This window comes from Chrysochloris asiatica, unplaced genomic scaffold, assembly GCF_000296735.1.
Source record: "Chrysochloris asiatica unplaced genomic scaffold, ChrAsi1.0 scaffold00006, whole genome shotgun sequence".
In the NCBI taxonomy this organism is placed as follows: domain Eukaryota; kingdom Metazoa; phylum Chordata; class Mammalia; order Afrosoricida; family Chrysochloridae; genus Chrysochloris; species Chrysochloris asiatica.
The window spans coordinates 33,747,091-33,774,910 of record NW_006408524.1 but is presented as its reverse complement, the minus strand read 5'-3'; the positions used below and the strand labels follow the sequence as shown (position 1 = coordinate 33,774,910).

At 37.8% G+C, this 27,820-nt stretch overlaps 1 protein-coding gene across 1 annotated transcript in view; it reads right to left on the bottom strand.

Moving 5' to 3' along the window:
- Positions 1-7,465: 7,465 nt before the first annotated feature.
- The window catches only part of MACC1 (metastasis associated in colon cancer 1), a 35,342-nt gene continuing 14,987 nt past the window's right edge, over positions 7,466-27,820 (bottom strand). Inside the window, exon 4 of the mRNA XM_006832229.1 lies at positions 7,466-7,678. Coding sequence (XP_006832292.1) covers positions 7,466-7,678 — 213 coding nt within the window. The remainder of the gene's footprint in view (positions 7,679-27,820) is intronic.

Here is a 27,820-nt window from a genome sequence, read left to right as displayed (position 1 = left end):
GATGCTTTTGGTTGTTGATGCTAGATATGTACAAATTCAAGCTTCTTTGTGCCATGGACTAGTAAATGTGCAAACAAGGAATGAAGAAACAAACCTTGAATACATTATTTTATTCTGAAGAACATCTTTGGATTAAACCCTTCTAGCATGACAGCGCTGGTGGTACACTGGACAGCTAACTGCAAGGTTAGTGGTTCACACTCATGAGCCGTTCTGAGAGAGAATGATGAGGTTGTCTGCGTCTGTAACGATTTACAGTCTCAGAAACCCTAGGAAGTAGTGCCTCCCTGTCCTGGGGGTCACTCTGAGTGGTGGTGGTGGTAACATGACCCCAGTGTGCATCCTTAGAAATGTGGCATACACAGCACATGGAGGGAAATCTCATTGGAAGGGGGAACTTGTATACATACAAGGAGAAAAAATTCCTATTTTAATCAGAAAAGCCTGATAAGTTTTCATTTTTTTCCTCTTCTTTTGTATTACTTCAAATATTTCTTAGGCATTAAACATTAACAGAAAATATCATTTACAGTATCACAGTATGACAAGTTCAAGTCTTTTTATAATTTCCACTTATCATATTTTATGATTTCTAATATATATTTTTTCTATGTTCATATTACTATTTAATACCCAGAGGAAGATGAAGCTTCCTACTCCGGCAAAGATTTACAGCCTCATGCTGGGGAGGGGAATGGAAGAACAAAGCAGATGGGAGAACAGTTAAACAGGTTTGCATGAGCTAAGTGGGACAGAGGTAAATAATGATGTATGCACAAACTTGGAACAACAGGGCTCTGGGATACAGCTATTGAGGCATGGTTGGGATGGACAAAATGGGGGAAATAATGTTAAGATGCTTGGCTATCTTTTCAATCTTGGTTTCCTTTGCATACCATTATAAAATAGACACGTGAGGGGGGAGAGAAAGGAATAGCCAGAAATATCACCATAGAAAGGTTGTAAGTCCGTCTTCTGCCTATAACTGATTGGAATACCTAAAATAGGGCTATAACATGCCCAGTGAATGAGGCTTTCTGAGGAGCCTCTGCATTGCATAAGACCATAAGTGGAATCCTGAACCCTATCCAGAATCTTCAGAGGTGGGAAATTTCACTTGAAAGGAGAAGCAGACCAGCCTGGAGTGGCTAGAAGAACAGAAGATGCTTCTTGGAAGAAAGACTGACAGGAAAAGAACAAAACAATAATGGCAGTCCAACTGATTACTACCAGAACAAGCAAGTTGCTCGCCCAGGAGACATCAGGGCAAGTGGTCGGGTTCCCTCAGGACAAACTCCTTCCAAGACTAAGACTCAATGGGAATACATGAGGAGACACGTGCTCAGACTTGTGACCATGTTGGTCATTGTTGAGGGGAAGTGAGGGAAAACAGCAATGAAGCTGAGAGCTAAGTCCAGCCATGTTCAATTGACTCCTGTGAACCCGTGGAGACCTGGTTGGCCAGCGTTGTGGCAAGACCTGGGGACTGCTGGGCCCAAAGTCAGGGACATAGCCACAGAGGACTAGAGTAGAGAATGAAGCATCCAGCTGATAAGAAGATAGAGCATATACACAAGAACATCCACACATGCAGAGAATACACACTTGACCTGGCTTGAATGGCTGGATGATCAGAGCTCAATTAGAAGAAAGAAGAGGAACAACAAAAAAAAGAGTAATCTGATAGAATTTGATGGATGCAGTAGCTCAAAAGAGGGAACAAATCTTTACAGTGAGGATCATTCCCACCCTCTCAATACACAGGGTAGACAGGTATGGGCAACTTGGACATTGGCAACCCAAAATGGGGGGCTTCAAAAGCAAGAAGTGACTGGGCTATAAGCTTTAAAGAGGGATCCTAGATCCAGAGGACACAGAGGAAGATAGAGTCTCCACTGAGTGGTATCCAATCTGTCTGGGCAGGACTGATGAAAGGAAATGGGGATAGCACTCATGTAGTAAAATATTGAATAATTACTATCAGGATTGACTGTGAGGGTTGGAAATGTAAAGGTGGATGTTTTGTAGCAAAAGGAGGGGAGTGGTTGACTTTGCCGTCCAGGAGAAGAGGTCGCTGGGACCATCAAGGGAGAGAGTGTAGTGTTTGACCCTACCCAGAGAAGTAGTGACACCAGAGATGGAGGCAGAAATGATGATGTGGAGAGATGGAAAGGCTGGGAACTCTAGACCCAGAGAGGGAGAGGGGCTGTGTGCTGAAGACCAGGGGGCAGCCTGCAGGGTATTCCATTTGGTTGGTTGATGATGCATGGAGGGGATTGTAACTATGGCAATATAATGATATATGATAGGATGAATGTAAAGCTAATATTCTCCCATGTAAACTATCACATAATTCACAGTAAAACATTAAAAAAAAGAGAGAGAGAGAGAGAGAGATTTACAGCCTCATACACTGAGGGTTGCTATGATTTGGAACTGACTAGACAGCACACAACAACCACAACCATCACTGTTTATAACAACATTTCTCACCTCAGGTCTTTCTATGGATACACTGCATTGTGTTCTAAAGACCTAGTCATTCCGTAATCATTGAAAGCTTCATGTATTTCTTTTCTACATTGTTGTTGTTAAGTGCCAATGAGTCAGTTCGACACATAGTTACACGGTACAGGGTTTCCAAAGGGTGACTGGTGGTTTGAAATGTCAACCTTGTGATTAGCAGTCCATTGCTTCTATATTACAATGAAAATGTGTTGTGTTGCATCTATTATTGTTACCAACAATGAATGATATACTAGTGAACTCATATCCTGAATTGTTTTTCGTAATTTTAAATAGAAGGAAGTAGAAGATCTGTGACTTATACAGAAAGATTGATGCATTCTAAATGGAGCATTGGATGGAAATCTCACCTTAAGACAGCATCATTAAACAAAAATCCTGAGAAACAACACTAAGAACCATCTATGCTTTAACACTTTCAAAATACTTAAAGAAGTTTTAGATTAATGGCTTTTGAGGCTTTTAATGATGCCAAGGAGAAGTTTAAGTGCTTTATTAATTCCCTTGACTTGTTTGTGGTAAGCTGGCAACTATTAGAGATAACTCAGCATTCTCAAATTAATCTTTTTTTATTATGAAAATCCATTATAGGAGGAAAAACATAAGAATTTTAAATGCAGAACTGATGCATAAAGATAGTATATTTATAAGAACAGATTGTTTGGACATGGGTTTAAAATTCCTCCAGAAGGATTTGTTACAAGATTACAAGATGTATTTGTAATGTATTCATATTTAAACTGTTGCTTCATCCTTAAACTACAGAGATTGTGTCTTTCATTTTTTAAAAAAAGTATTCTTAAACTCCTCAACCACAATAACAACATATGATGCCATGTAAACCTGAAGTAATTTACTTAATCTTTCTACTCTAAGCAGCTAAGATCTCTCTCTTCTCTGAGCTGGGAGCCTAGGAAAACTTATTAATTCCCTACCATCCCTTCCGTAGAGTCCTGTTGTGACGCTGTGGGATAATGCACTGGACCACAAGGTCAGTTTGAACCACAAGGTCAGTGGTTCAAATTCACCAGTTGTTCCTCAGAAATCCTATACAGGATATGAGTCAGAACCAACTCAACAGCACTTAACAACAACAATAACAATCCCTTTCATGGAGCCCTTGTGTGGAACTATAGATAAACGCTGGACCAATAACAGCAAGGTTGACAGTTCAAACCCATCAGGTTCTCCTTGGTAACTCAAGGACTTGCTGAGTCAGAATTCTACAGCACTTAATAGCAACATCCCTTTCATAGGAGTCCAGGTGTGGCTCTGTAGGATAAATATTGGACAGTTAATCTCAAGGCTATCAGTTCAAACCTACCTGCCATTCCTCAGAAACCTTAAATATGGTCATTATGAGTTGGAAAGTACTTGACAGTACTTACCAACAACCCCTCTCTGAAGGAGTTTTGGAGGTGTAATGAGTTACCTGTTTGACTGCGAACCACAAGGTCAGCAGTTACAACTCAACAGCACAAAACTACAGCCACCACCATCCCTTCCCTGAATTCCTTGATTCATTGACATGTTAATAAGACTCCAAGTTTGCTCTAAAGAAAGAAAAATTAACACTAAATACTACCGTGTTTTGAACTTCCAAATTGTGTATTTCTCTCTGAATTTATTTTCAACTAAAAATAAGCTCTGTCCTTGAATATGTATACATAACTTCTTGAGCAAGCTGTGTTCTCTTATCATCAAATATAAATATTGAAAGTCTTCAAGATTGTTCTTCAACCCTAATTCAAATTACCTTTGCCAGTACACCAAATACCTCTGGGGTAGTGTATTAAAAGCTCTGGAAAGATTTTGTTTTTATTTTTTAGCCAAATGGACATGTTTTATTCAGGATCCTGAAACAAAATCCTTATTCAGCTGATGCTCATTACTTTGAGGGTGTGTCTTTCTTTCCTATATTCAAGAGGTTGTAATGGCTCTAAAATGGCCTTCTCCTTATTTCATCTTATCTCTTGGCCCACCAGGCTGGCTCTATTGACTCCTACCAAGCTTCCCTCTTGCCTAAGGGCTTTCATGCATTGAGGAATGGCCTTTTCCACCCAGAGACTGGAGACAACATCAGCTCCTTCCCTCAGGCTCACTATTTCTTCCCCAAGGAAAATTACCAGTCCCCCACCCCACCCCCCAACCCCCCAGATGATACCTCCAACACATTTATATGCTTCTTAGTACCACCATCTTCCCTGAGGCTGTTATTAAGGATGCCATTTTACATTTAAATGAATATGTGGTTATTATGTGCCATGGAGTCGGTTCCGACTCATAGAAACCCTGTACAGGGTTTCTGAGACTGTAAATATTTACGGAGCAGAAAGCCTCATCTTTCTTCCACGGAACAGCTGGTAGTTTCGAACTGCTGACTGTGAGGTCAGCAGCCCAATTCATAACCACTACGCTACCCGAGCTCCTTAACTGTGTGTGTGTGTGTGTGTGTGTGTGTGTGTGTGTGTGTATAGGTGTTGTTGTTATGTGCCGTGGAGTTGGTTCTGACTCATAGCGACACTGTATAGGGTTTCCGAGGCTGTAAGTCTTTACGAGAGCAGAATATATACATCTATCTATCTATATATATATTCAAAGATAATATATATATTCAAAGATATATATATATATTCAAAGATAATATATATTTTCAAAGATAAATATATATATATTCAAAGATAAGTATATATATATATTCAAAGATAAGTATATATAATCAAAGATCTATTTATATATATATATATATTCAAAGATAATTTATATATATATGCTTATACATATATTTCTTTTTCTTTCTCACTAAGTAGTACTGAAGTCAAGTGTCAGGTTGTTTCTTCCAGCATTAATTTCAGCCACTTTCGTGCCAGTCACAAAATAGATGCACATAGCGTATCCATCAAATGGAAGCATAATAAATAAATCACTGTCCACATACGTGAACCCAGGCAGGTGGGACAGATCTTGTCTTTGTGAACTTCTCCAGCATTTAGCATTTATACTGACACAATATCTTTGTCTTTCAGAGCTTTATAAAATACTTTCTTTCTCCCTCTCCCACACACACATTACTGTTTTTAATTGTTCAAAACCATTACATTTAACAGTGTTAAATCAAGTTTTTGTTTATTGTTTGATTTTAATAACTCTTGATATTAAAGATCCCTGAGAGCTAAAGAATTACTGTTCTTTGTAATCCTGCAGAAAAGCACTGAGTGAAGTAGGATTAGATAGAATTCAACATACTGAAGAAGACTGGTGAGAACGTCCAGGCCCTTAGGGTTAGACTCTGGATTTTAGATGAGGAGTCAGTTTCCCTCTTAGCAGTCTTTCAAAAGATGATGAAAAAGCTCAACAACATCCAATTAAAATCAAGTTTCCCCATGAAGTATGTCTTAGTTAACTAGTACTGCTATAACAGAAATACCACTAGTAGATGGCTGAAACAAACTACAATTTATTCACTCACAGTTTAAGAGGCTAGAAGTCTGAATTCAGAGACTAGCGGAAAACGTCTCTAGGGAAAAGTTTTCTCTTTGTAGGAGCTTGGGGAAGGATTCTTGTCTCTTCTGAGCTTCTGTGCTCCTGGACAAACTTCATGTGGCATGGCATCTCTTTTCTGCCATCTCTGCTTCTAACTTGCATTTAATTTATTTTCTATCTCAAAAGAAATTGATTCAAATATACCTACATCCATGTTATCTCATTAAGAGAACAAAAACAACCGATCTCAAATGGGATTATAACAGGCATGTTATTGAGCCGGTTATGACTCATAGTGACCCTCTATACGGTTTCCAAGGAGCAGTTGGTGAGTTTGAACTGTCAACCTTGTGGTTCAAACCAACCTTGTGGTCCACTGCTTTATCCTACAGTGCCATACCAGGACTCCAACCATAGACACAGAGGTTTGGATTGATGACACATACTTTTTTGGGGACATAATTCAATCCATAACCAGTTCTAATATGCAGTAAAGCTTTTCTCTTTATTTATTGATATATTTTTACTATTCTGCTATGTGGTATGCTTAAAAAGAAGAACAACAACTGTCAGGTTTTACTGACCAGAATCATACTTCCTGTGAGCTACATAGCCTTGGGTCTTCTCTCTCTAGTTCCATGTTTCTTTACATGAAAATGGGAGAAATCAGCAGAAACTAATGAAAAATAAAAGATATCAGGTAAACAATGTATATAGCCCTGCTCTTGGCCACAGAGTGTGTATGTTTGATCTCTCCTGTTTCATCCTTGCCCCCTGGTAAAACTTCAGTTGTTTATTTTGTGATCTTATGGTTCATCTGAGCACCTGGGTGATGTTATTATTCTAATAATCACATGACTTAAATCAAGGAAATAAAAAAAAAAACTTTGAGGAAGATATATTTTGTTTCATGCATCACAACAAAGTAGTCTAGCATTGTATTTGAAACATACACAAAAATGTGTATATATATATATATATATTTGGTAAATGCCATCGAGGCAATTCTGACCCATAGTGACCCTGCTGTATAGGGTTTCCAAGGAGCAGCTGGTGAGCTTGAACCACTGACCTTGCAGTTCAAATGACTTTGCAGTCTGACGCAATAGCCCACAGTGCCACACCAGGACTCCATACACATATATAGCTGCAGAGTAATGTGCTGGACCACAAGTTTGGCAGAAACCCAGTTGCTCCTCAGAAACCCTATATAGGGTGGCTATGGGTTGGAACTGACTGAACAGGTTTTAACAACAATATATATGTATGTGTGTGTGTTTGTATATATATACACACACTGTAAAATTCACATTTGGATATTATTTTAGGCTGTGCTTGCACATGATAAAAAATGAGTATAATACTTTTCTGAAATTGTTCCCCTTTTTCAAATCCAAACACACACATATCATTTTCTTCCTACCCTCCCCCTCCTTCAAAAACACACTCTTCATGTCTATACTTCCTCAGAAGTAGAGAATGCAGTTGCTCTCAAAGTCTCTAGAGAATTTACTAGTATTAAAGCTCCTGTTAAATCACGCCACTGCTTGGTCACAGGATTTTTCATTCTGTCCACAGCTGATTGAAGGTCTTGTAATGCGTCTCTGTAGCTGCTTCCATAGTGAGCGCTCCAAGTATACAGAAAATCGTAGGCTGGTTTCCACATCATCTGTAAAGAAAAAAAATGAGGCTATAAGATTTATTGCTCAATAGCATTTCATGATTACAAATGTTACTGAGATAAACTTTTCATTCTCTGAGACACTTTTAAGGTTAGAGCAATAATTCTTTTTATGTTAAATATAGCTATGACTATTTTTATGGTTGCCATATATTATGATAAGTTGTTATACAGTATATTTAACACTTTTAAGTCGTTTTCTTCAAGTAGATCTGTAAAAACAAAGGAAAAAAGAAACTTCATGATCAAATCAAAATGAAAGCATAAAATAAGTCTCTAATTTAACAAATACTTTAATGACATATTTTATGACCAAAGGAAAGCTCACTATTCATTTTCTTTTTCTCAAAGCACCTACCCATACCAATAACGTCACTGTTTCCATAGAAATAAATGCACGTCAAAGGGGAACTTCACATACAAGCAGTATGTAATGGTAACCAAGGCAACGAAGCTCTGAGAGAATAGAGCCAAAGACAAACCAAATAAGACAAACTGCATACTACACGCACACATACACAGATAGAGCTCAAAATGAATTTTCTCTAGGGGAAAAAAAGCACATAAAATGCACTGTGCGCTTTCAATTAGGATGTAAACTTTATTGCTTGTTACTTTTTTGAGACCATTAAACTAATTCAGTTGTGATTCTATCACTTGCATGTTGAAGGGACACAGACTCTGAGCTAAACAATATGCAGAGTTGCCCTCTTTAAAAAGAACATCCATTAGCAGTCATGTCATACGAAATAAAGAATTTCATCCTCCGCCAATATTACCATATTCTATACAATAGAAATCAAACACAAAAGAATAAAAGATCTATGTGAATAGTTTCATTATGCTTCTAAACCAATCATCATAAATGGCTAGGCATCAGACTCAAAGGAAGATTTGATGCTGTTTGTCCACATTGGCATTTATGGAGAGCCATAAACATCGATAGCCACACCTTTCTTGACAAAGCTAGATTCTGCCAGATAGAGAATGGAAGAAAATAAAGTTACACAATACCGTTGTGGCAACAGACATCATCCAAGAACTTTGTACATATACTTTACTCTCAACAAATAGATCCCACACAGACTGTATCTTCTATCACTGAGAAGGAGCCCTGGTAGGTTAGTGGAGTAGGAGCAGGGCTACTGACTGCAAGGTTATCAGTTCAAATTTATGAGATAGTTGCTCCATGGGAGAAAGATGAGGTTTTCTGTTCCCATAAAGATTTATAACCTCAGAAACCTATAAAACAGGGTAGCTATGAGTCAAAATCGACTCCGTGGCATACAACTACCACCACCACCATCTCTGATAAAGGAATTCTGGTTTGATGCTGTAGGATAAGCACTGGAATGCTAATGACAAGATCAACAGTTCAAACTCACCAACTGCTCCTTGGAAACCCTGTATGAGGTCGATATAAGTAGAATGCCATTTAACACTTAACAACAACCACAACAATAAATCACCAATAGAATGAGCTGATAAATGTGTCTGTTTCTACAGAGTCATATTGAAACCAAAATTTGAAAGTGCAAGTCATCTCTAAAAGCTCAGCAAAGGAGTTGAGGCATATTAATAGAGCCATGTTGCCAGACTCAAACCTACCTGTCACTACTCAGATGCAAAGAAGCACTACCTATTATACTGAGATAAGTAAACTCTAAGTATCTTGAAGGATTCTCTGGGCAAATTATTGAATGATAGAGAAAGCATCAAGAGAAGGTAGAAGGAATACACAGAGTCACTGTACCAAAAGGAAATGGTTGATGTTCAATCATTTCAAGTGGTAGCATATGATCAAGAGCCAATGATACTGAAGGAGGAAGTCCAAGGTGCATTGAAGGAACTGGCAAAGAACAAGGCATCAGGAACTAATGGAATAAAAATTGAAATATTTCAAGAAAGTGAGGCAGCACAGGAGGCACTCACTCATCTCTCCCAAGAAATTTGAAAGATAACTATCTGGCCAACTTATTGGAAGAGATACATATTTGTGCCCATTCCAAAGAGAGGTGACCCAGTGGAATGCGGAAATCATCAGACAATCTCTTTGATATCTCAAGCGAGTCAAGTTTTACTAAAGGTAATACAGAAGCGGCTGCAACCATACATTGACAGAGAAGTTCCAGAGGTTCAAGCTGGATTCAGAAGAGGCCATATAACAACGGATACCATTGCTGATGTCTGATGAATCTTAGCTGAAAGCAGACAATATCAGAAAGATGTTTACCTGTGCTTTATTGACTATGCAAAGGTCTCCAATTGTGTGGATCATGACAAGCTATGGACAACATTGCAAAGTATGAGTATTCTGGAACACTGAATTGTTATCATGAGGAATCTGTACATGGACCAGGAGGCAGTTGTTCGAACACAACATGGGACTACTGAATGGTTTAAAAGTAAGAAAGGTGTATGACAGGGTTGTATTCTTTCACCATACTTACTCAACCTGTATGCTGAGCAAACAATTCAAGAAGCTGGGTTATATGAAGAAAAACATGGCATCAGGATTGGAGGAAGACACATTAATAACCTGTGATATGCAGATGATACAACCTTGCTTGCTGAAAGTGAAGAATACAAAATATTTACTGATGAAGATCAAAGAGCACGGTATGGATTGTATCTCAATGTAAAGAAAAAAAAAATCCTCAACACTGGGTCAATAAACAACATTCTTATCAAGGAGAAAAGATTGAAGTTGTCAAGGACTTCATTCTTCTTGGATCAACTGTCAACACTCATGGAAGCAGCAGTCAAGAAATCAAATGACATATTGCACTGGGCAAATCTGCTGCACAAGACCTTTTTAAAGTGTTGAAGAGCAAAGATGTTGAGAACTAGCTTAAGGACTAACGTGCGCCTGACCCAAACCATGGTATTTTCAATAACCTCATATGCATGTGAAAGCTGCACAGTGAATAAGGAAGACTGTAGAAGAATTGATGCTTTTGAGTTATGGTATTGGAGGAGAATATTGAAAGTACCATGGGCTGGCTAAAGAACCAATAGATCCATGTTGGAAGAAGTGCAGCCAGAGTGCTCCTTGGAGGCCAGGATGGCCAAACTTCATCTCTCATATTTCAGACATATTGTCAGGAAGGACCAGTCACTGGAGAAGGCTATCACGTTTGGGAAAGTGGAGGGTCAGAGAAAAAGTAGAAGACCCACAGCGAGATGGATTGGCAGAGTGGCAGCATCAATGGGCTCAAGCATGGCAACAATAGATTGGCCCAGGCTCAGGCAGTGTTTCATTCGGCTGTGCATAAGGTCGCTATGAATTGGAACTGAATCAATGGCACCTAACAACAACAACAACAAATATCTTTAAAAGTACTGGGAACTGCGTTCTCTGTTGCATTTACTCAAAGCTCTGTAGTATACAACAAAATGCCACATATTTTCCATTTTCATGTATTTTTTTAAAAAGGTATTTACATCTAGAGTCTTCTAAGACTTTGTCCAAAGTCTCTCAGTGAGTGAGTCTGATAAAAGATGTATTTGAAGATATTTTATGACAAATAACTTAGAACATTTCAGTATAAAATATTAACATAGTGTCACTGAAAACAGACCTCTCTTAAGAATCACAAAATGGTAATTTCTGTGCAGATTCAGAATACTTCCGTAGACTCCTGATTAAAACAGAAAAAATACAGAACAAAATTTCAATTTCTTATGAATTCCAGGCTTCCTGGCGCCTCAGAGGTTGAATGAATTCCTGTAATCATTGCCCTGAGAAAATCATTGAACCTTCCCAAAAATATCCTCCAATTCGTCTTAAAATCAAACAGAAAGCAAAACAATGCCTGCTTTGAACATTATGCTTTATTAAGAACTATCTGTCTGGGATCAAACCGACAAAAGCAATTTGAAAGCTTAGATTGGAACTTTAGGGGCAGTCAGTGTATGTGAATGAGTGAGGACCTACTCAGAAAAGGAGGATGAGAATGGCTATACAATCAAAGAATATAATCAGTCACTAAAGGAATCATGTAGAAACTGTGGAAATGGTGTACTTTTGTTGTGTTTAGCCTCAACAACAACAATGCAATAAATGAAATAATAATGATAAAGTGAGTCCTGGTGTGGCACTGTGGTGGCAATTCAAGCTCCTCAGCTGCTCCTCAGAACCCCTATACAGGGTCACTATGGGTTGGAACAGAATTGACGACACTTAACAACAAACAACCCCGATATGCTGTTTTTGTTAAGTGCTGTTGAGTCTATTCTGACCCTTAGCGACCCTGTATAGGGTTTCCAAACAGCAGCTGGTAAGCTTGAACCACCGACTTTGCAGTTCAAATGGCTTTGCAGTCTGGCACATTGACTCACAGAGCAACACCAGACAATGATATAGTACTTTTATAATCCAGTGCAGTCTGAATGACACCCCCACCTGACTTTCCCGCACAGAAAACTCCACATCAACATACTCTGTCATAAAGCAGGCTCTGGATGCTGCCGGGAGAAGCAAATACACGCGAATGCTGGAGAAATTGGCAACTGCAGAATCAGTAGAGGCCCTATGATGCATCTACCATGAACCTATGCAGGAGGTAAATAACCCCTCAGATATGGAATTCCGATTGGTGTGGCACTGTAGGATAAACACTGGACTGCTAACCATAATGTCAGTGGTTGCAGCTTTAAACCACTGACTTTGCATTTAGCAGTCCAGTGATCATCCAACAGCACCACACCGGGACGCCACATAATCATAGAAACTTTTATTAAGCAAAAATATCAAAATGTTAAACTACTGTTTCTCAATATATCTTCCATCCAAGTCTATATACTCCTGAAGGCAGTGTTTCCATCTCTCTAACTTTTCCATGAAGAATTCTGTGCTCTTCAATTTACACCACGGCAGTTTGGCACACTCAAAGGACCCAAATCATGTTCTTTTAGAATGTTCTTTGAGTTTGGGGAACAGAAAAAAATCTGAAGAGGCAAAATCAAGGCTGTAGGGTGTATGGGTGTAAGATTCCCCAAAGAAATATTCATAGGATAGCCTTTGCTACCTTTGCACACAAAGCACACACAATCACACATACACACATGCACAATTACAACAGCCACATACAACATATGTCTTCTGAGCTGATTTCTCTACATTGAATTTAACTGGCCCAGCAGATTCCCTCAGAAACCACTGTTTTGATTGGCTATGTTTTTTTAAGGCATCCTAAAGAGACTTGTTGTTAAGTGTCGTGGCAGTTCCGACTCATAGTGACCTCATACAGGTTTTCTGAGGATCAGCCGTTATATTTGAACTATCAATTGATCCTACAGCACCACACCAGAATTCCTAAAGAGAATAAGACAAATTTATCACTGAGAGAACTTATAAGCAGCAGTCCACTGATCACAGAGGCATGTTTAAAAAAATAACATTTGGAATAAACCTGTAAATGTATGAATTGGATTCCTAGTAGCAATATATATTTAGTTATCCTCCTATAACATCATATATTGTTGTTGTTGTTGTGTTGTTAAGTGTTGTCAAGTTGGTTCCAACTCATGGAGGCACTGTATAGGTTTCTGAGAAGCAGATGATGTATTTGAACTGCATCAGACATATGAATACATAACATCATCGGAGGCTTTTGTCATAGATGATAGAGGAAAACTCTTACAGTATAAAGACAACAAAGATGCTCAGAAATACTTTTTAAATTATTTATTTCACATATTAGATCACATTTTATTAAGCATCTACCACTGCGAGGATTTTTGTTTACAGCAAGGAATAAATTGGCAAAAACATCATTCTTGGCTTTTGGAAGATACGTTGTAGAAACAATATTGATACTTGCATAAACACTGGCCCAGTAAATGAAGAAACAGAATTTGACAATCAGCAATGGTTAAGAAAAGTCAGAAGTCCAGGTGTGGTGTTTTAGGATAAGCACTGAATTGCTAACTGCAAGGCTGACTTTTCAAAACCACCAGCCACTCCTTGGAAACCCTATATATGGTTGCTGTGAGTCAAAACTACCTCAATGGCATTAACTATATATATATGTATATATATATTTTTTTTTTTAATATTTTAAATCTGTGTGAGAAAAAAAAGATAGTTCTATTGACTGAGAATGGAGTCCTGGTGTGGCCTTTTGGCTTAATGTTCTGGACTACAAAGTTGTTTTGAACTGCAATGTCAGTGGTTCAAACTCACTAGCCATTCCTCAGAAACCCTACATAGGGTCGCTGTGGGTTGGAACCGATTCGAAGGCAATTATGAACAACAACAACAATTGACTGAGAAACTCTATAGTATAAGAAAGGAGTGTTTTTGGCATTTGTGTGCGGGGTTCAAATATAAATTCCATCACCTATTGTTGTTGTTAAGTGCCATCGAGTTGGTTCCAACTCAGCAACCTGTATACGGCTTCCAATGAGTTTGAACAACTGACTTAATGGTTCCAACAGACCTTGCGGTCCAGTGCATTATCCCACAGCACCTTCATCTTCTATTCGATGGGTTAGTTTAGGTAGATGATTCAAGTTCTGAGCTTCAAAATTTGTATATAGTAATATGGATAATAATTGCCAAGTCTTGAGTCCAAAATACCACTTAAAGTGTCATATTGTTTGTATTTAATATTTTTAATAGAAAGTGGAGCAGTCATTTTTGTTGTTGCTCTTTTTGTGAAGGCAAGATAAGGAGTCATACTATAGTCCTACTGAGTGTAAGGTAAATAAGGGGTATCTGAAACAACAAATTGGAATGGGAAGATAACCTCCCAGGGAACAGCTCAGGGTTTAGTATTGCTCATGCTAAAGTGAAAAGCATGGGACTATGAGAAAATTACAAGTAATGGAATAAAGAAAGCTTGATCTTTGTTGTTGTTGTTAGGTGCTATCAAGTCAGTTACAACCCACAGTGACCCTATGAACAACAGAACTAAACATCGCCAGGTCCTGTGCCATCCTCACAATTACTACTATGCTTGAGCCCATTTTTGTTGCCACTGGCTCTTTTTCACTGTCCCTCCACTTTCCAATTCCTGGTGTTTTTCTCAAGGGACTACTCCCTCCTGACAGTATGTCTGAAGTATGAGAAACAAGTTTGGCCACTTTAGTTTCTAAAGAACATTCTGGATGTACCTCTTCCAAGGTAGATTTGTTTGTTCTTCTGGTAGCCCATGATACCGTTAATATTCTTCTCCAACACCATAACTCATATACATCAGTTCTTCTACAGTCTTTCTTATTCACTGTCCAACTTTCACATGCATATGAGTCTATTGAAAATACTATGGGTTTGTCTTCAGCCTACAACTGATTGGATTTTGTAAAAGAGGAGTTAGAATTTGCCCAGGGAAATAAGATTCTTAAGGCTTTCCATCCTTAGATGGAATCCTGAGCCCCACTCAGAATCTTCTGAGCTGGGACATTTCTACTACAGAAGACATACAGACCAACCCAAAATTGCTGGAAGAACAGCAGAAATTTATTGAAAGAAAGGCCTGCAGAAAAAAAGAAGATGGTTTAGCTGTTGGAATATCAAGCAAGCTGTTTGCTTTGGAGGCATCAAGGCAGGAAAAGTCAGGCCGTTAGGGAAAACCTCCTTCTAGGACAGAAACTTAAAGGGAATCTACAAGCAGTCTAGTATACTCGCTGGTGACCATCTGGGTCTACTTGAAAGTGGAAATGGGCAAATGCAGTAATGAAGACAGAGGCTGTATTAGGCCATGTTCTATTGATACCCATTGACCTTGAGATGAGATGACAGAAAGAAGAGGAAGGTCTAACTGCTCTGAAGTTTAGGGAGATATGTGAACTCTGAGCCCATGGACACTGACTGAGACCCAAGAACTAGTGCTCAGAGTGAAATGGTCTGAAGTGCAGGGAGGTGTGCATGAACTCCCAAAACTGTAAGTAGTACCCATTTGACCTAGCTTGGATGTCTAGCTGACAAGAACTAAATTAGGTGAATATAAAAATATTTGATACTGTGAGTAAGTAAATTCCTACTATTTGATGCACTGGAGTTTTTTCTTATGAATGCAGTTGCTCAAAATTCCAACCAGAATGGAAGAATTCTTCATATTAAGGAACAAGCTTGTTTCCTCAGTGTACTGGTTTGGATTTGTTGTAGGTAAATGCCATCAAGCTGGTTGCAACTCACAGCAACCCCACATAGGGTTTCCCAGGAGTGGCTGAAGAGCTTGTGGTTCAAACAGACTTTGCAGTCCAGCACATTAGTCCAGAACTCCACACCAGTAATCCAATTAGACACTGGCTATCAAAAACTGGGGCCCTGGTATGGCACTGTTGACTAATGTGTCAGATAGCAAAGTTGTTTGAACTACAAGGTCAGTGGTTCAAGCTTACCAGCTGCTCCTTGGAAACCCTAATCAGGGTCACTATGGGTCAGAATTGACTCAACGGCACTTAACAACAACAACAACATAAAGGCATGAGTCCTGGTGTGGCATTGTGGGTTAATGCACTAGACTGCAAAATTGGTTTGAACTGCGAGGTCAGTGGTTCAAGTTCACCAGCCACTTCTAGAAAACCCTATACAGGATTGCTATGGGTCAGAATCAACCTGACGGCACTTAACAACACAACAATAAAGGCATGAAGTGGCCGGCTTACAAACTTTCATGAGTGTGCTTAGTTTCAGAATGAGGGAGGTAAGCTAAAATTCCTACTGAATAGTTTCCCTCTTTTCCAGATAAATCTGGTGAAAGGGAATACGGGGGTTATTGTGAGAGGATTTTGTGATTCAATTGTGAGTAATTGTTAAGATTAATTTTGATTGTCACAACATAATTGCAGAAGATATGTAACTAAAATGGGGGAATAGTTAATCTTTCATTTCAGGAACAGACAATCCCAGGACCATCAAGAATGAAGAACAGGAGATTACCTACCTTAGAAAAGTTATGATAACAGAGATGATGACAGAGGCAGTAGCTGTGGGCTCTGGGCCCATGGACTGAGCATGGCTGTGTGCCTGTGGGTGGGATGTTGGCTTTCAGAATGTGCCCTTTGGACAATTAAATGAATATATATTTTTTGCTTTATACATATATATACATCAAATATTTTTACATTGTTCATTGTTGAATGTAAAGCTAATGTTCGTGTCTGTAAATCCTCGCTAAATTCACAATAATTTTTTTTTTTTTTTAAGGAAAAAAAGAAAATACCATGGCTTGGGTCAGGTACACTTTAGTCCTCAAACTGACATCTGTGCTCTTGAACACTTTAAAGAGGTGTTGTACAGTAGATTTGCCTAATACAATACATTGTTTGATTTCTTGACAGCTGCTTCCATGCGTGTTGATTGTGGACCCAAGCAAAATGAAGTCTTTGACAACTTCAGTCTTTTCTACATTTATCATGACGCTATTTGTTGGTCCAGTGGCAAGGATTTTTGTTTTCTTTATGATGAGTTGAAACCCATGGTCTTTGATCTTCATCAGTATTTTAAGTCTTCTTCACTTTCAGCAAGCAAGGTTGAATAGTCTGCATATGGCAGGTTGTTAATGAGCCTTCCTCCAATCCTGATGCCACACATAACCCACTTTATCTTATCTCCCCTATTAACTCAAGCAGCAAGTACTATGGAGATATGAAAAACCCATGAGAAGAGCCAGGACTTTAGCAATTAGTAGACCTTTGACTACCTTAACATGACAGTTTCAGGAGAGTGGTAGAAGGCATATTGTAGAAATGAGCTGGTACCAAATAAATGACAGCTAGAGAACAAATGGACCACATTAGAACTTGAATATTCAAGGAAGAGAGATACAGAACTAGAAGGAAAACAGGGAGAAATAAAGGCTTTTTAAAAACAAAAAAAAATCTATAAAAAATAATATTTTACAATGAAAAAGAAATCTAGGTTTGAATTCTCCTTCTGCTAATGATGGACTTTAGTTAGGGTTGTTGAGGACTAAAGAGGTAGCATTATGTAAAATACCTAAGAAGAAAGAGTAACTTCCTTTAGACAGAAAACATCAGCATAGAATATCAGAAGCATTATAGAGTTGGGATGCTTAGTTAAGGTTGCAAGTATCCCGAGAAATTGACAAAGAATGGGATCAAAAGACTATATCCAAATTTATGTACAGATGCCAAACTATATACTGATGTGTCCAAAACCCCAAATGCACTGCTGTCAAGTGGATTCTGACACAATAGTGACCCTAAAGGGCAGAGTAGAACAGCCACCCACTGAGGTTTCCAAAGGTGCATTTTTTACAGAAACAAATGACCACATCTTTCTCTCACAGTGGCTGGTGGACTTGAAGCACTGATCTTTCAGTTAGCAGCCAAGCACTAAGCCATTGTGCCACCAGGCCTCTTCGTGTACTGATAAACTAATATTAAATTTCAGGAGCTATGTTTTCTTATAATAAAAACAATTCCTGTCAGGGTGGCACAAAAAGTTTGCACTTGGCTAGTAAACAAAAGGTTGTCAGTTCAAACCCACCCAGTGGCAATGTGGAAGAAAAAACCCAGTGATCTGTTTCCATAAATAAAGATTGCAGGCTAGAAACCCCTATGGCAGTTCTATTCTGTATCACAAAGACTTGCTATGAATTAGAATCAATTGATGGTAACAGGTTTGGGTGGGGTTTTATATGCGTGTTGCCTTGACTTTACATAAATCCAATTTTCTTTAATTCAATAAATAGTCTAATCATTTGTGTGTGTTTCTTTTGTCTTGTTGCTGTTGTTGTTAAGTGCCATTAAGTTGGTTCTGATTCATAGAGACCCTATGTAGGGTTTCCAAGGAGCTGCTGGTGGGTTTGAGCCACTGGTTCAAACTGACCTTATAGTCTAGTACTTTATTCTACAGTGCCACACCATTTATAACATTTGAACTCTAGTCTTAAATAGACTTTTATTACTTAATCATTTCTTGCTCTTATGGCATTCTATTCTTCTTCCTTAGCAAGTAAGCATTTGCTATCAAAAGACACAAGAAGCAGCTTGTATAACTAACAATAAACTTTATGAAAGCACATCATCAATTAAAATAGAATCATTTTCTCTGGAAATGTTTAAAGAAATAAAATAGAACAAACAAGTTTCTTTCTGGGATGGCTTAAGTAAAGTCCTCTAACAGAAATGAATTGAGGACAGCCAAGATCTCTTCCAGGTTTATGTTATCTATCTAGTCAGAGTTTTAAAAATAATTTTTCCTCTCTTGCTCAACCTTGTGATTAAGGAAAGATAGATATGCAGAAGTTTTATGCTTATGCTTTTGCTAATCAAAAGGAAAACAAGCACCCAAAGGTTTGTTTTTCTTGAATTATTCTTAACCACTAAACAAGTTCACTCAGCCTTCTCATTTTCATCACAAACATTTGATAAAGAGGCATTGCTTTTAGGCCTTGACTCTTAGTTCTGCCATGGATTCATTCCCTGAGTAGGAATCATGAGGCTGATAGAAACAAGAGTCGTTCATTTCGCCTCTGTGTGCTTTGATCTCTTTAAATATAAAGGGCAGTATCAGCAAGTGTTTAATCTATCAAACTGAAGTTTTCCAAAGTCCCAACATTTATGTGGAAAAAATATTACTTTAGTTTATTGTCTCAGTATTAGATGACAAAGTAAAAGGTAAGGGAGAAGTGGAAAAGTAATAAATGTGGTGCCAAAAGAAATGAATAAAATAAAAATACAGTTTTCTGAATTTAGAGTGCTTATTCCCAGAAGTCACTAAGACTCATTAGATAATGTACTTGATAATGAAATACAACATGCATAAAAGAAATTCAGATTTGAGCATAGCAATCTGTCTTTTTTTTAGCTCAAATTATGAATAACATAAAGAACACAATTGGTCTTAACTACCTTTGGGCAATTACATTTTGATATATCAAGAGTAACAAATTTAAGGATTATTAGTCTATTTACACTCCTTGAAAAACTACAGGGCCAACATTTCATGTTAAGTACCGTTAGCTGAAGTAGTGTAGTACTAAAGCATTTTTGCCTTATTAAATGATTATTAGTTACATGGACTCTACCTTGAGTACATCGTTTGCAATTGTGGTGGGCCTTATATTGACATTGATTGTAAGAACATAACTATCACTGAAGATGACGTCATTATTATCATCAGAGAAGAAGGGAGGCTATCAGGGGTCCCTATTACTATGTAGGGAGACAGCATGCTTAGTTAAGTTTTAAGGTTTTCTATGTAAAATCTGTTTGGGGATTGTTGTTGTTGTTAGGTGCCATTGAGTCAGTACCAACTCATAGAGACCCTATGCACAACAGAATGAAACACTGCCCCATCCTCGGCCAACCTCACAATTGTTGCCACACTTGAGCCCGTTGATGCTGCCACTTGGCCAATCCATCTTGCTGGGGGGTCTTCCTCTTTTTCTCTGACCCTCCACCTTACCAAACATGATATTCTTCTCCAGCGACTGGTGCCTCCTGACAATATGTCCAAAGTATGAGAGAAGAAGTTTGGCCATCCTGGCCTCCAAAGAGCACTCTGGCTGCACTTCTTCCAGAACAGATCTATTGGTTCTTTTGGCAGTCCATGGTACTTTCAATATTCTCCTCCAACACCATAACTCAAAAGCATCAATTCTTCTACAGTCTTCCTTACTAACTGTCCAGCTTTCACATGCATGTGAGCTTATTGAAAATACCATGGCTTGGGTCAGGTGCACCTTAGTCTTTAAACTGACATCTTTGCTCTTCGACACTTAAAAAAGGTCTTATGCAGCAGATTTTCCTAATGCAATATGTTGTTTGATTTCTTCACTGCTGCTTTCATGAGTGTTGAAAATTGATCCAAGAAGAATGAAGTCCTTGTCAACTTCAATGTTTTCTCTGTTGATAAGAATGTTGTTTATGGTCCAGTGTTAAGGATTTTTGTTTTCGTTACATTGCGATACAATCCATACCGAAGGCTGTGCTCTTTGTTTTTCATCAGTAAATATTTTAAGTCCTCTTCACTTCCAACAAGCAAGGTTGTATCATCTGCATATCACAGGTTGTTAATGAGTCTTCCTCCAATCCTGATGCCACATTTTTCTTCACATAACCCAGCTTCTTGGATTATTTGCTCTTCATATAGGTTGAATAAGTGTGGTGAAAAAATACAACCCTGTCACACACCTTTCTTAATTTTTAACCATTCAGTGTTCCCATGTTTTGTTTGAACAACTACCTCTTGGTCCATGTACAGATTCCTCATGAGCACAATTAAGTGTTCCGGAATACTCATACTTTGCAATGTTGTCCATAGCTGGTCATCATCCACACAATCGAAAGTCTTTGCGTAGTCAATAAAGCATAGGTAAACATCTTTCTGATATTCTCTGCTTTCAGCCAAGATCCATTGGACATCAGCAATGATATCCCTCATTCCACAGCCTCTTCTGAATCTGGATGAACCCCTGGAAGTTTCTCCGTCAATGTATGTTTGCAGCAGTTTCTGTATTACCTTTAGTAAAATGTTAGTCGCATGGGATAGCAAAGATATTGTCTGATGAGTTCTGCATTCCATTGGGACACCTCTCTTTGAAATGTTTGGGGATAGTCAGCTCCATTTGTTCTAGGAATGATCACTTGAAGTTAAGAATGAGTCAGAGGAAGATAGAGACCCATTCCTTGCTAGTGTATCTATTCACTAATAGTGGTAAAGTCTACTGGTGAAGCCATTCCGGCCAATTATTAGTTAAAAGGATAACTTGCTACCTCCTCCTCATCCCTCTTTTCTGCCCTTTATTCTGACCCCGATCCTTCCCACCCCAACCATATATTAGTAGAGAAATCTGGACATTAAACTTGAAAAAGCTTCAGCCTTCTTCAACCTGTTCTTACAATGTAACTGGTAAAGAAACTGAGATAAATAATAAAATGGAGCTAACTGACTGTAAGAGATCCATATGTGAGCGCATTCCAAAGCAATTGATGCAACAGAATGGGGAATTTATCAAACAATAATATCAATATAAAGTATGCAATTAAAATTATGCTAAAAATAATTTTTAAATGGCTACAGTAACACAGTGACAGAGCGCTGCCAAAAATTCAACACTGGTTACAGAAGAGGTTATCCCTGCTAGTATCAAGTGGACCTTGGTTAAAAGCAGAGAATACCAAAAGGATGATCGGTGGTGGTGGTGGCTGTGGTGCTCTGCCAAGTCGGTTCTGACTCACAGCCACTGAGGCTGTAAATCTTTATGCAGAGTGACTGCTTAGATTCCAATTGCTGACCTTGAGGTTAACAGCTCAATGAGTAACCAGGGCTCCTTAAAAACAGAATTGCCTGTGCTTTGTGGCCTGTGCAAAGGCATTTCACTGTGTGGATCCTAGCACATTGTGGCTAATACTATGATGAATGGAAATTCCAATGCACTTCATTGTGCTCATGAGGAACCTGTGCATAGGCCAAAAGGCAGTTGTACAAACAAGACAAGGGAATACTCTGTGGTTGAAAAAATGAAAACGTGTGTGTCAGCATCGTATCTTTTAACTTTATTATATAAGGCAGTCTTCAAACTCATTTCTGAATATCATAATTCACTACTATAAAAGACCATGTTATCAGACAAAATAAAATTATTATGATGGAAAATAAGAGGTCAGTTTGTTCTGCATGAAACATGTCATAACAACACAGAAACTACTGCCATGGTAACCTGACCTTCATGTTTCAAACATAAGTAATGAATACGCTCTTTTTTTAAGAAGAAAATAAATGTATATTATTTCCCTACTGGTACATGAAAAAAAGTACACAACAAACAGGCCAAAATAAAAAAAGAAGCAACCCCTCCCCTCCTATTTTCTTCTTCTGTTTTCCTTCCTTTTCTTTTTTAACTGCATTTCCCTTCAGGATTGTATACTTCCAACATATTTATTCAATCTGTATGCTGTGCAAATACTCTAAGAAGCTAGGCTATACAAAGAACACAACATCTGGATAGGAGGAAGACTCATTAACAAGCTGCAATATGCAGATGACACAGACTTGCTTGCTGAAAGCAAAGCTATCTTGAAGCACTTTAATCCTGATGATTAAAGAATATAGACTTTAGTCTGTATTACACCTTAGTGTAAAGAAAACAAAAGCTCTTACAACTAGAGCAGTAAACAACATCAGGATAAATGGAGAAAAGATAGAAATTGTATAGTATTTTATTTTACATGGATCCACAATCAATGTCCCATAAAAGCAACAGCCAGGAAATCAAATGATGCATTGCAGTGGACAAACCTATTACAAAACACCACTTTAGTGTAATAATAAAGATTTCACTTTGAAGAGTAAGGTGCACCAGACACAAGCAATGGTATTTTCAGTGGCCTCATATGTATTCAAAAGCTGAACAGTGATTAAGAAAGGCTAAAGAAGAATTGATGCCTTTGAATTATGATGTTTTGCTGAAAATTAAACATACTATGGACTGCCAGAAGAATGAACAAATCTGTCTTGGAAGAAGTACAGCTGGAATATTCTTTAGAAATGAGGAGGGTGAAATTTCATCCATGTACTTTGGACATGGCCAGTTCCTGGAAAAGGAGATCATACTTGGTAAAATAGAGGATTAGCAAAATAAGAGGAAGACCCTCAGCAAGATGGATTGCTACAGTAGCTATAGCAATGACTATGATCACTGTGAAGGATGGATGGTCTTGTTCTGCTGTACAAATGTATGCTATGAGTCAGAACTGACTTGATCGCCCCTAACAACAACGACAACAGTGTACCGAATGCCAAAAGGCATTGCCAATTACACTGAAGAGTATATATGAGATTTCTGGAACATACCTGATAATTAATGAATGCTAACCAGAGATGTGGGTTGAGTTACATGTTAAATACTAGAACCACAAATGCCCAGGAAAATAATCCAGGTCCCCCACCTGTCAGTGCAAGGCTATTTCACTATAATATTGATGGAAATTCATTTCATTATTTAGTAGTTTATTAAATATTGGCTTAGTTCATAAACTTAGTTGGACTTTGGTTTTGCTGTTTGCTTGTTTTCCATAATACTAAATCGTTATAAAGAAGAACTAAAATCTAAATAAAATATTGTCTCTAAAATCATTCTAAATATTTTTTAAAATTTAGCTAAATTATAAACTAAAAAACAAATGCTATATTAACTAAAATTTTAAGTATTTATCATGATGTGATTGCTATATCTCTTTGGTTTTCAGTTTGGTATTGAGATATAAAATGTACAATGAAAGCAAGCATCATAGGAATACAGTATTTTAGCAGAGGAATGGCAATATGATGCCCTTGTTTCCATGTCAAAAATTGAATATCTTTATGGAACTAATATTTTTAAATGAATACTTTAGTATAGTACAAAGTACACATGATAATCTAAATATTATGACACCATGTCAATTATTTTTTATAGGCCATGACGATTTGAGAAGTTTTTTCTATGCACTTTATCATTGGTAGATGGATTTCCATATAGTTTTCTTTCTTTGTTGTTCTTGTTGTTACGTGCTATAGAGTCAGTTTTGACTCACAGCAATCCTGTATAGTATTTCTGAGCAGAAGCTGGTGAGCTTGAACTGCCAACCTTGTGGTTCAAACTGACCTTGCTGTCCAGTGCATGTAACCCACTGTGCCACACCAGGACTCCACTTCTTTCTTTGTTGTTGTTATTAAGTGCTGTTGAGTCTGTTCCAACTCATAGCGACCCTGTATAGGGTTTCCAAGGAGCAGTTGGTGAGCTTGAACCACCGACTTTGCAGTTCAAACCAACCTTGCAGTTTTGCTTATTAATCAACAGTGCCACATTTCTTACTGCAAAAGTACAGCAAACTACAGCTTCAAGAACCAAGGCTAAATTGAACCAGGCCCATATACATAATAGTGAAATGAGATGGCTCAAAAAATAGAATTCAGGAATTGTCACATGAGTCAGAAAAACATAATAGTCAAAGGACATTTTCCCTTTCCACAAGAAATCTTTGCAAGGAAAATTAAATGTCGTTAAACAAGCAAGAAAAAGCTATCAGTTAAGACTTTTTCTTTCCTTTTTTTTTTTGCCCCCATGCATTATTAGTTTCTCAGAAACAGACTTTAAACCATCTCTGACTGCTACCTTACCTATAATCTTTCAGCAGCTTTTTGTAACAGTATTACTAAAATATAGCTCTACACCTAGTACTCACTTGCCAACAGTTTCTTTGTCTGACATTTTGAATTTCTGATAATAGTGGTGGCTGTGTGCCGTGGAGTCGGTTCCGACTCATAGCGACCCTGCACAGGGTTTCCAAGGCTGTAAATCTTTACGGGAGCAGAACGCCTCATCTTTCTCCCGCAGAACAGGTGGTAGTTTCGAACTGCTGACCTTGCGGTTCACAGCCCAATTTGTAACCACTACGCTACCAGAGCTCCTTTGTGATAATAGTACAGAATCTAAAATCAGACTATTTTGTGCATTAAGGGCAGTAATGAATGCCAAGGTGTGAGGCAATGTAATGCTGATTATGATGCTGCGATTATGTGTCAATTTCATTGAGCCAGTTTCTCAGTGGTTTAGTAGTGACATACTAATGCAATTAGGCAGCAATATAATGACATAGTCATCTTCCATTTTATAATCTGATGGGATTATTCTACATTTTTATATAACACCAGGTTTCATATAAGAACCTAGCCTTTGGAACTGAACCATATGTTTTATTGCCCTTTCCAAAATTATTCCATCACACTCAGTTATCAAATCCATCCTCCTCAAGATAAAAGTTAATTTGTTCTTATTGGGCAGTGTGTGAAATATTTCATTCAATTATCTCATTTAATCTAAATATTCAATAAACAAGACACAGTCTTATTTTATAAATATGTATTTAAAAAATCACTAAAAAAGTAAAATAGCTTTCACAAGGAAATGCGAACTAATAAATTAGATACTAACTAAAGTAAGAGTCCAGGTGAGGAATCTCAGTCTCTATACTGTGGTAGTCATTTAAGACTCTCCTTTATCAACCTCAATGTATACACTCAATTCCATCTCCCAATGATTACCAAGATAAGCCATCTCCTCCAGTACACACCTGCTCCTCAACGGTCTCCAGAAGTTACTGGTATTCAGAAATACTGAAATCCCTTACTAGTCCTGTCCGATTGTTGAAATGTTACAAATCCTTCATCCTAGTGTGGCACTGTGAACTAATGCACAGGACAGCAAAGTCAGTTCGAACCTTAAGGTAAGCGGTTCAAGCTCACCAGCACTCCTCAGAAACATTATACAGGGTTGCTATGGGCTGGAACTGACTCAATGGCACTTAACAACAAGAGCCATCCTTCAGGACTAGCATGTGTTCCCTAATTGCTCTTCTTCACTTTGATCCCTCCCAATTAGTCAATTCTGAAAGAATTCATTAGCATATTAAAATGGTTATGACTGTGTGTAAACACAAACAGAAGTGTGTATTTATATTAAAGAAACCTGGATTCAAATCTTTATGCCATCACTTAACAACCATGCAACTCTGGAAAATGCATTCACCCAGCTTGCTTAAAAATCGATGATTAGAATGTCTTCCTTACTGGGTTTGTTTGAAATAAAAGATTTTGTAATAAAATACTTAAAATAAACATCTGGCACTCAGTACACACTCAATAAATTGCAACAGCTATTATCTTTTTTTCTTTTTTCTTGAGGAGCTGTGAGGGTGCAGTGGTTAAGAGCCAGGCTGGTAACTGAAAGGTCAGCAGGTGAATCCTACTAGCCACTCCAAGACAGAAAAGGTGGCAGTCTGCCTCTATAGATTTATACTCTTGGAATTTATAGTAGAATTAATTGGGGCAGTTCTATTCTGTCCTATAGGGTCACTAATAGCTGAGATCAACTCAACCGGCAACAGATTTGATTTTTTATAACCATTTTTATTAGTTATCTTCATTTATTTTAGAACCTAATCATGTGCTTCTTTAAAAAATTGTTTAAGTTTCAAATATTAATAATGTATTCCACCACCAAATAAAAGGAAATTAGACTTTAGAGAGAACAACAGCAAAAATCTTATCTTTCATTCTGTTTCTGTTTTTGTACTTCCTTCCTTCTCTCTTGAAGATTTAAAGTCTTGGAATCCCTATACAGGGTTGCTATGAGTCGCAACTAGACACCATGTTACTTAATAACAGTAACAACAATCCATTGCTTAGAATTGGTAAGTATTTAATATTATTAAATTAGTATTTAATATTATTTCACATACATAACCTGGGAAATCTGTTATGTATGTGAAATAATATTAAATATTAAATACTAATAGCAAAGATACAAGGGAACTGAACAAGTTGAAAAAAATCAAATAGAATATTTTATTAACGTATAAAAATGAAAATGTTCTCTTTGAAGATTGCTTATTCCCATCTTGGTTCTAGACTTAACAATAAAGTGCCCTGAACTCTGTAGTTTCTTGTCAGAAAAATGAAGAGGAAGAATGATTGTTGCTAAAACATAAAAAAAAAAAAAGACAATGAGCTCCTCATTGTTTATTGATTACAAAAAGACATAAGAAATACATCTCGCCAATTATAACTTTCTACAGGTGAGTAGTATTTAAGATAGAAAAAAAGAAAGATTAGAGGTGTTGACTTGGGCTGTCAGCAAAAGGATATACAGTCTGTGGTAGAGGTGGAGTCCAATGTGTATAGGTAGAAAGGTAACTTGGAAGCGGGTGTGTAATTCAGTATCCTTAGTGAATACATTTTTCTTATAGAATAAAGATAGAGCATGATCTTTATTAGTAGGCAGGGCGGCCAATGGGAAACAGTTGCTAGTGAAATTCATTGTTGTGCTGTTGTCGTTAAGTGCTATCAAGTCTATTCCAACTCACAGCAACTCTGTATAGGGTTTCCAAGGAGTGGCTGGTAAATTTGAGCCACCGACCTTGTGGTTCAATCTAACCTCGTGGTCCAGTGCTTGTCCTACCAGTTCAATACTAGAATTCCATAATTATTATATATGATGGTAATTCCAAAAATACTAAGTGAAGAACATCTAATTTAGCTCCATGGCAGTTCAAACTCACCGGCAGCTCCTCCGAAACCCTGTATCTATACAGGGTCTCTATGGGTCGGAATCGACTCGATGGCACTTCACAATAAAGGGGTCCTGGTGTGGCGCTGTGGATTAATGC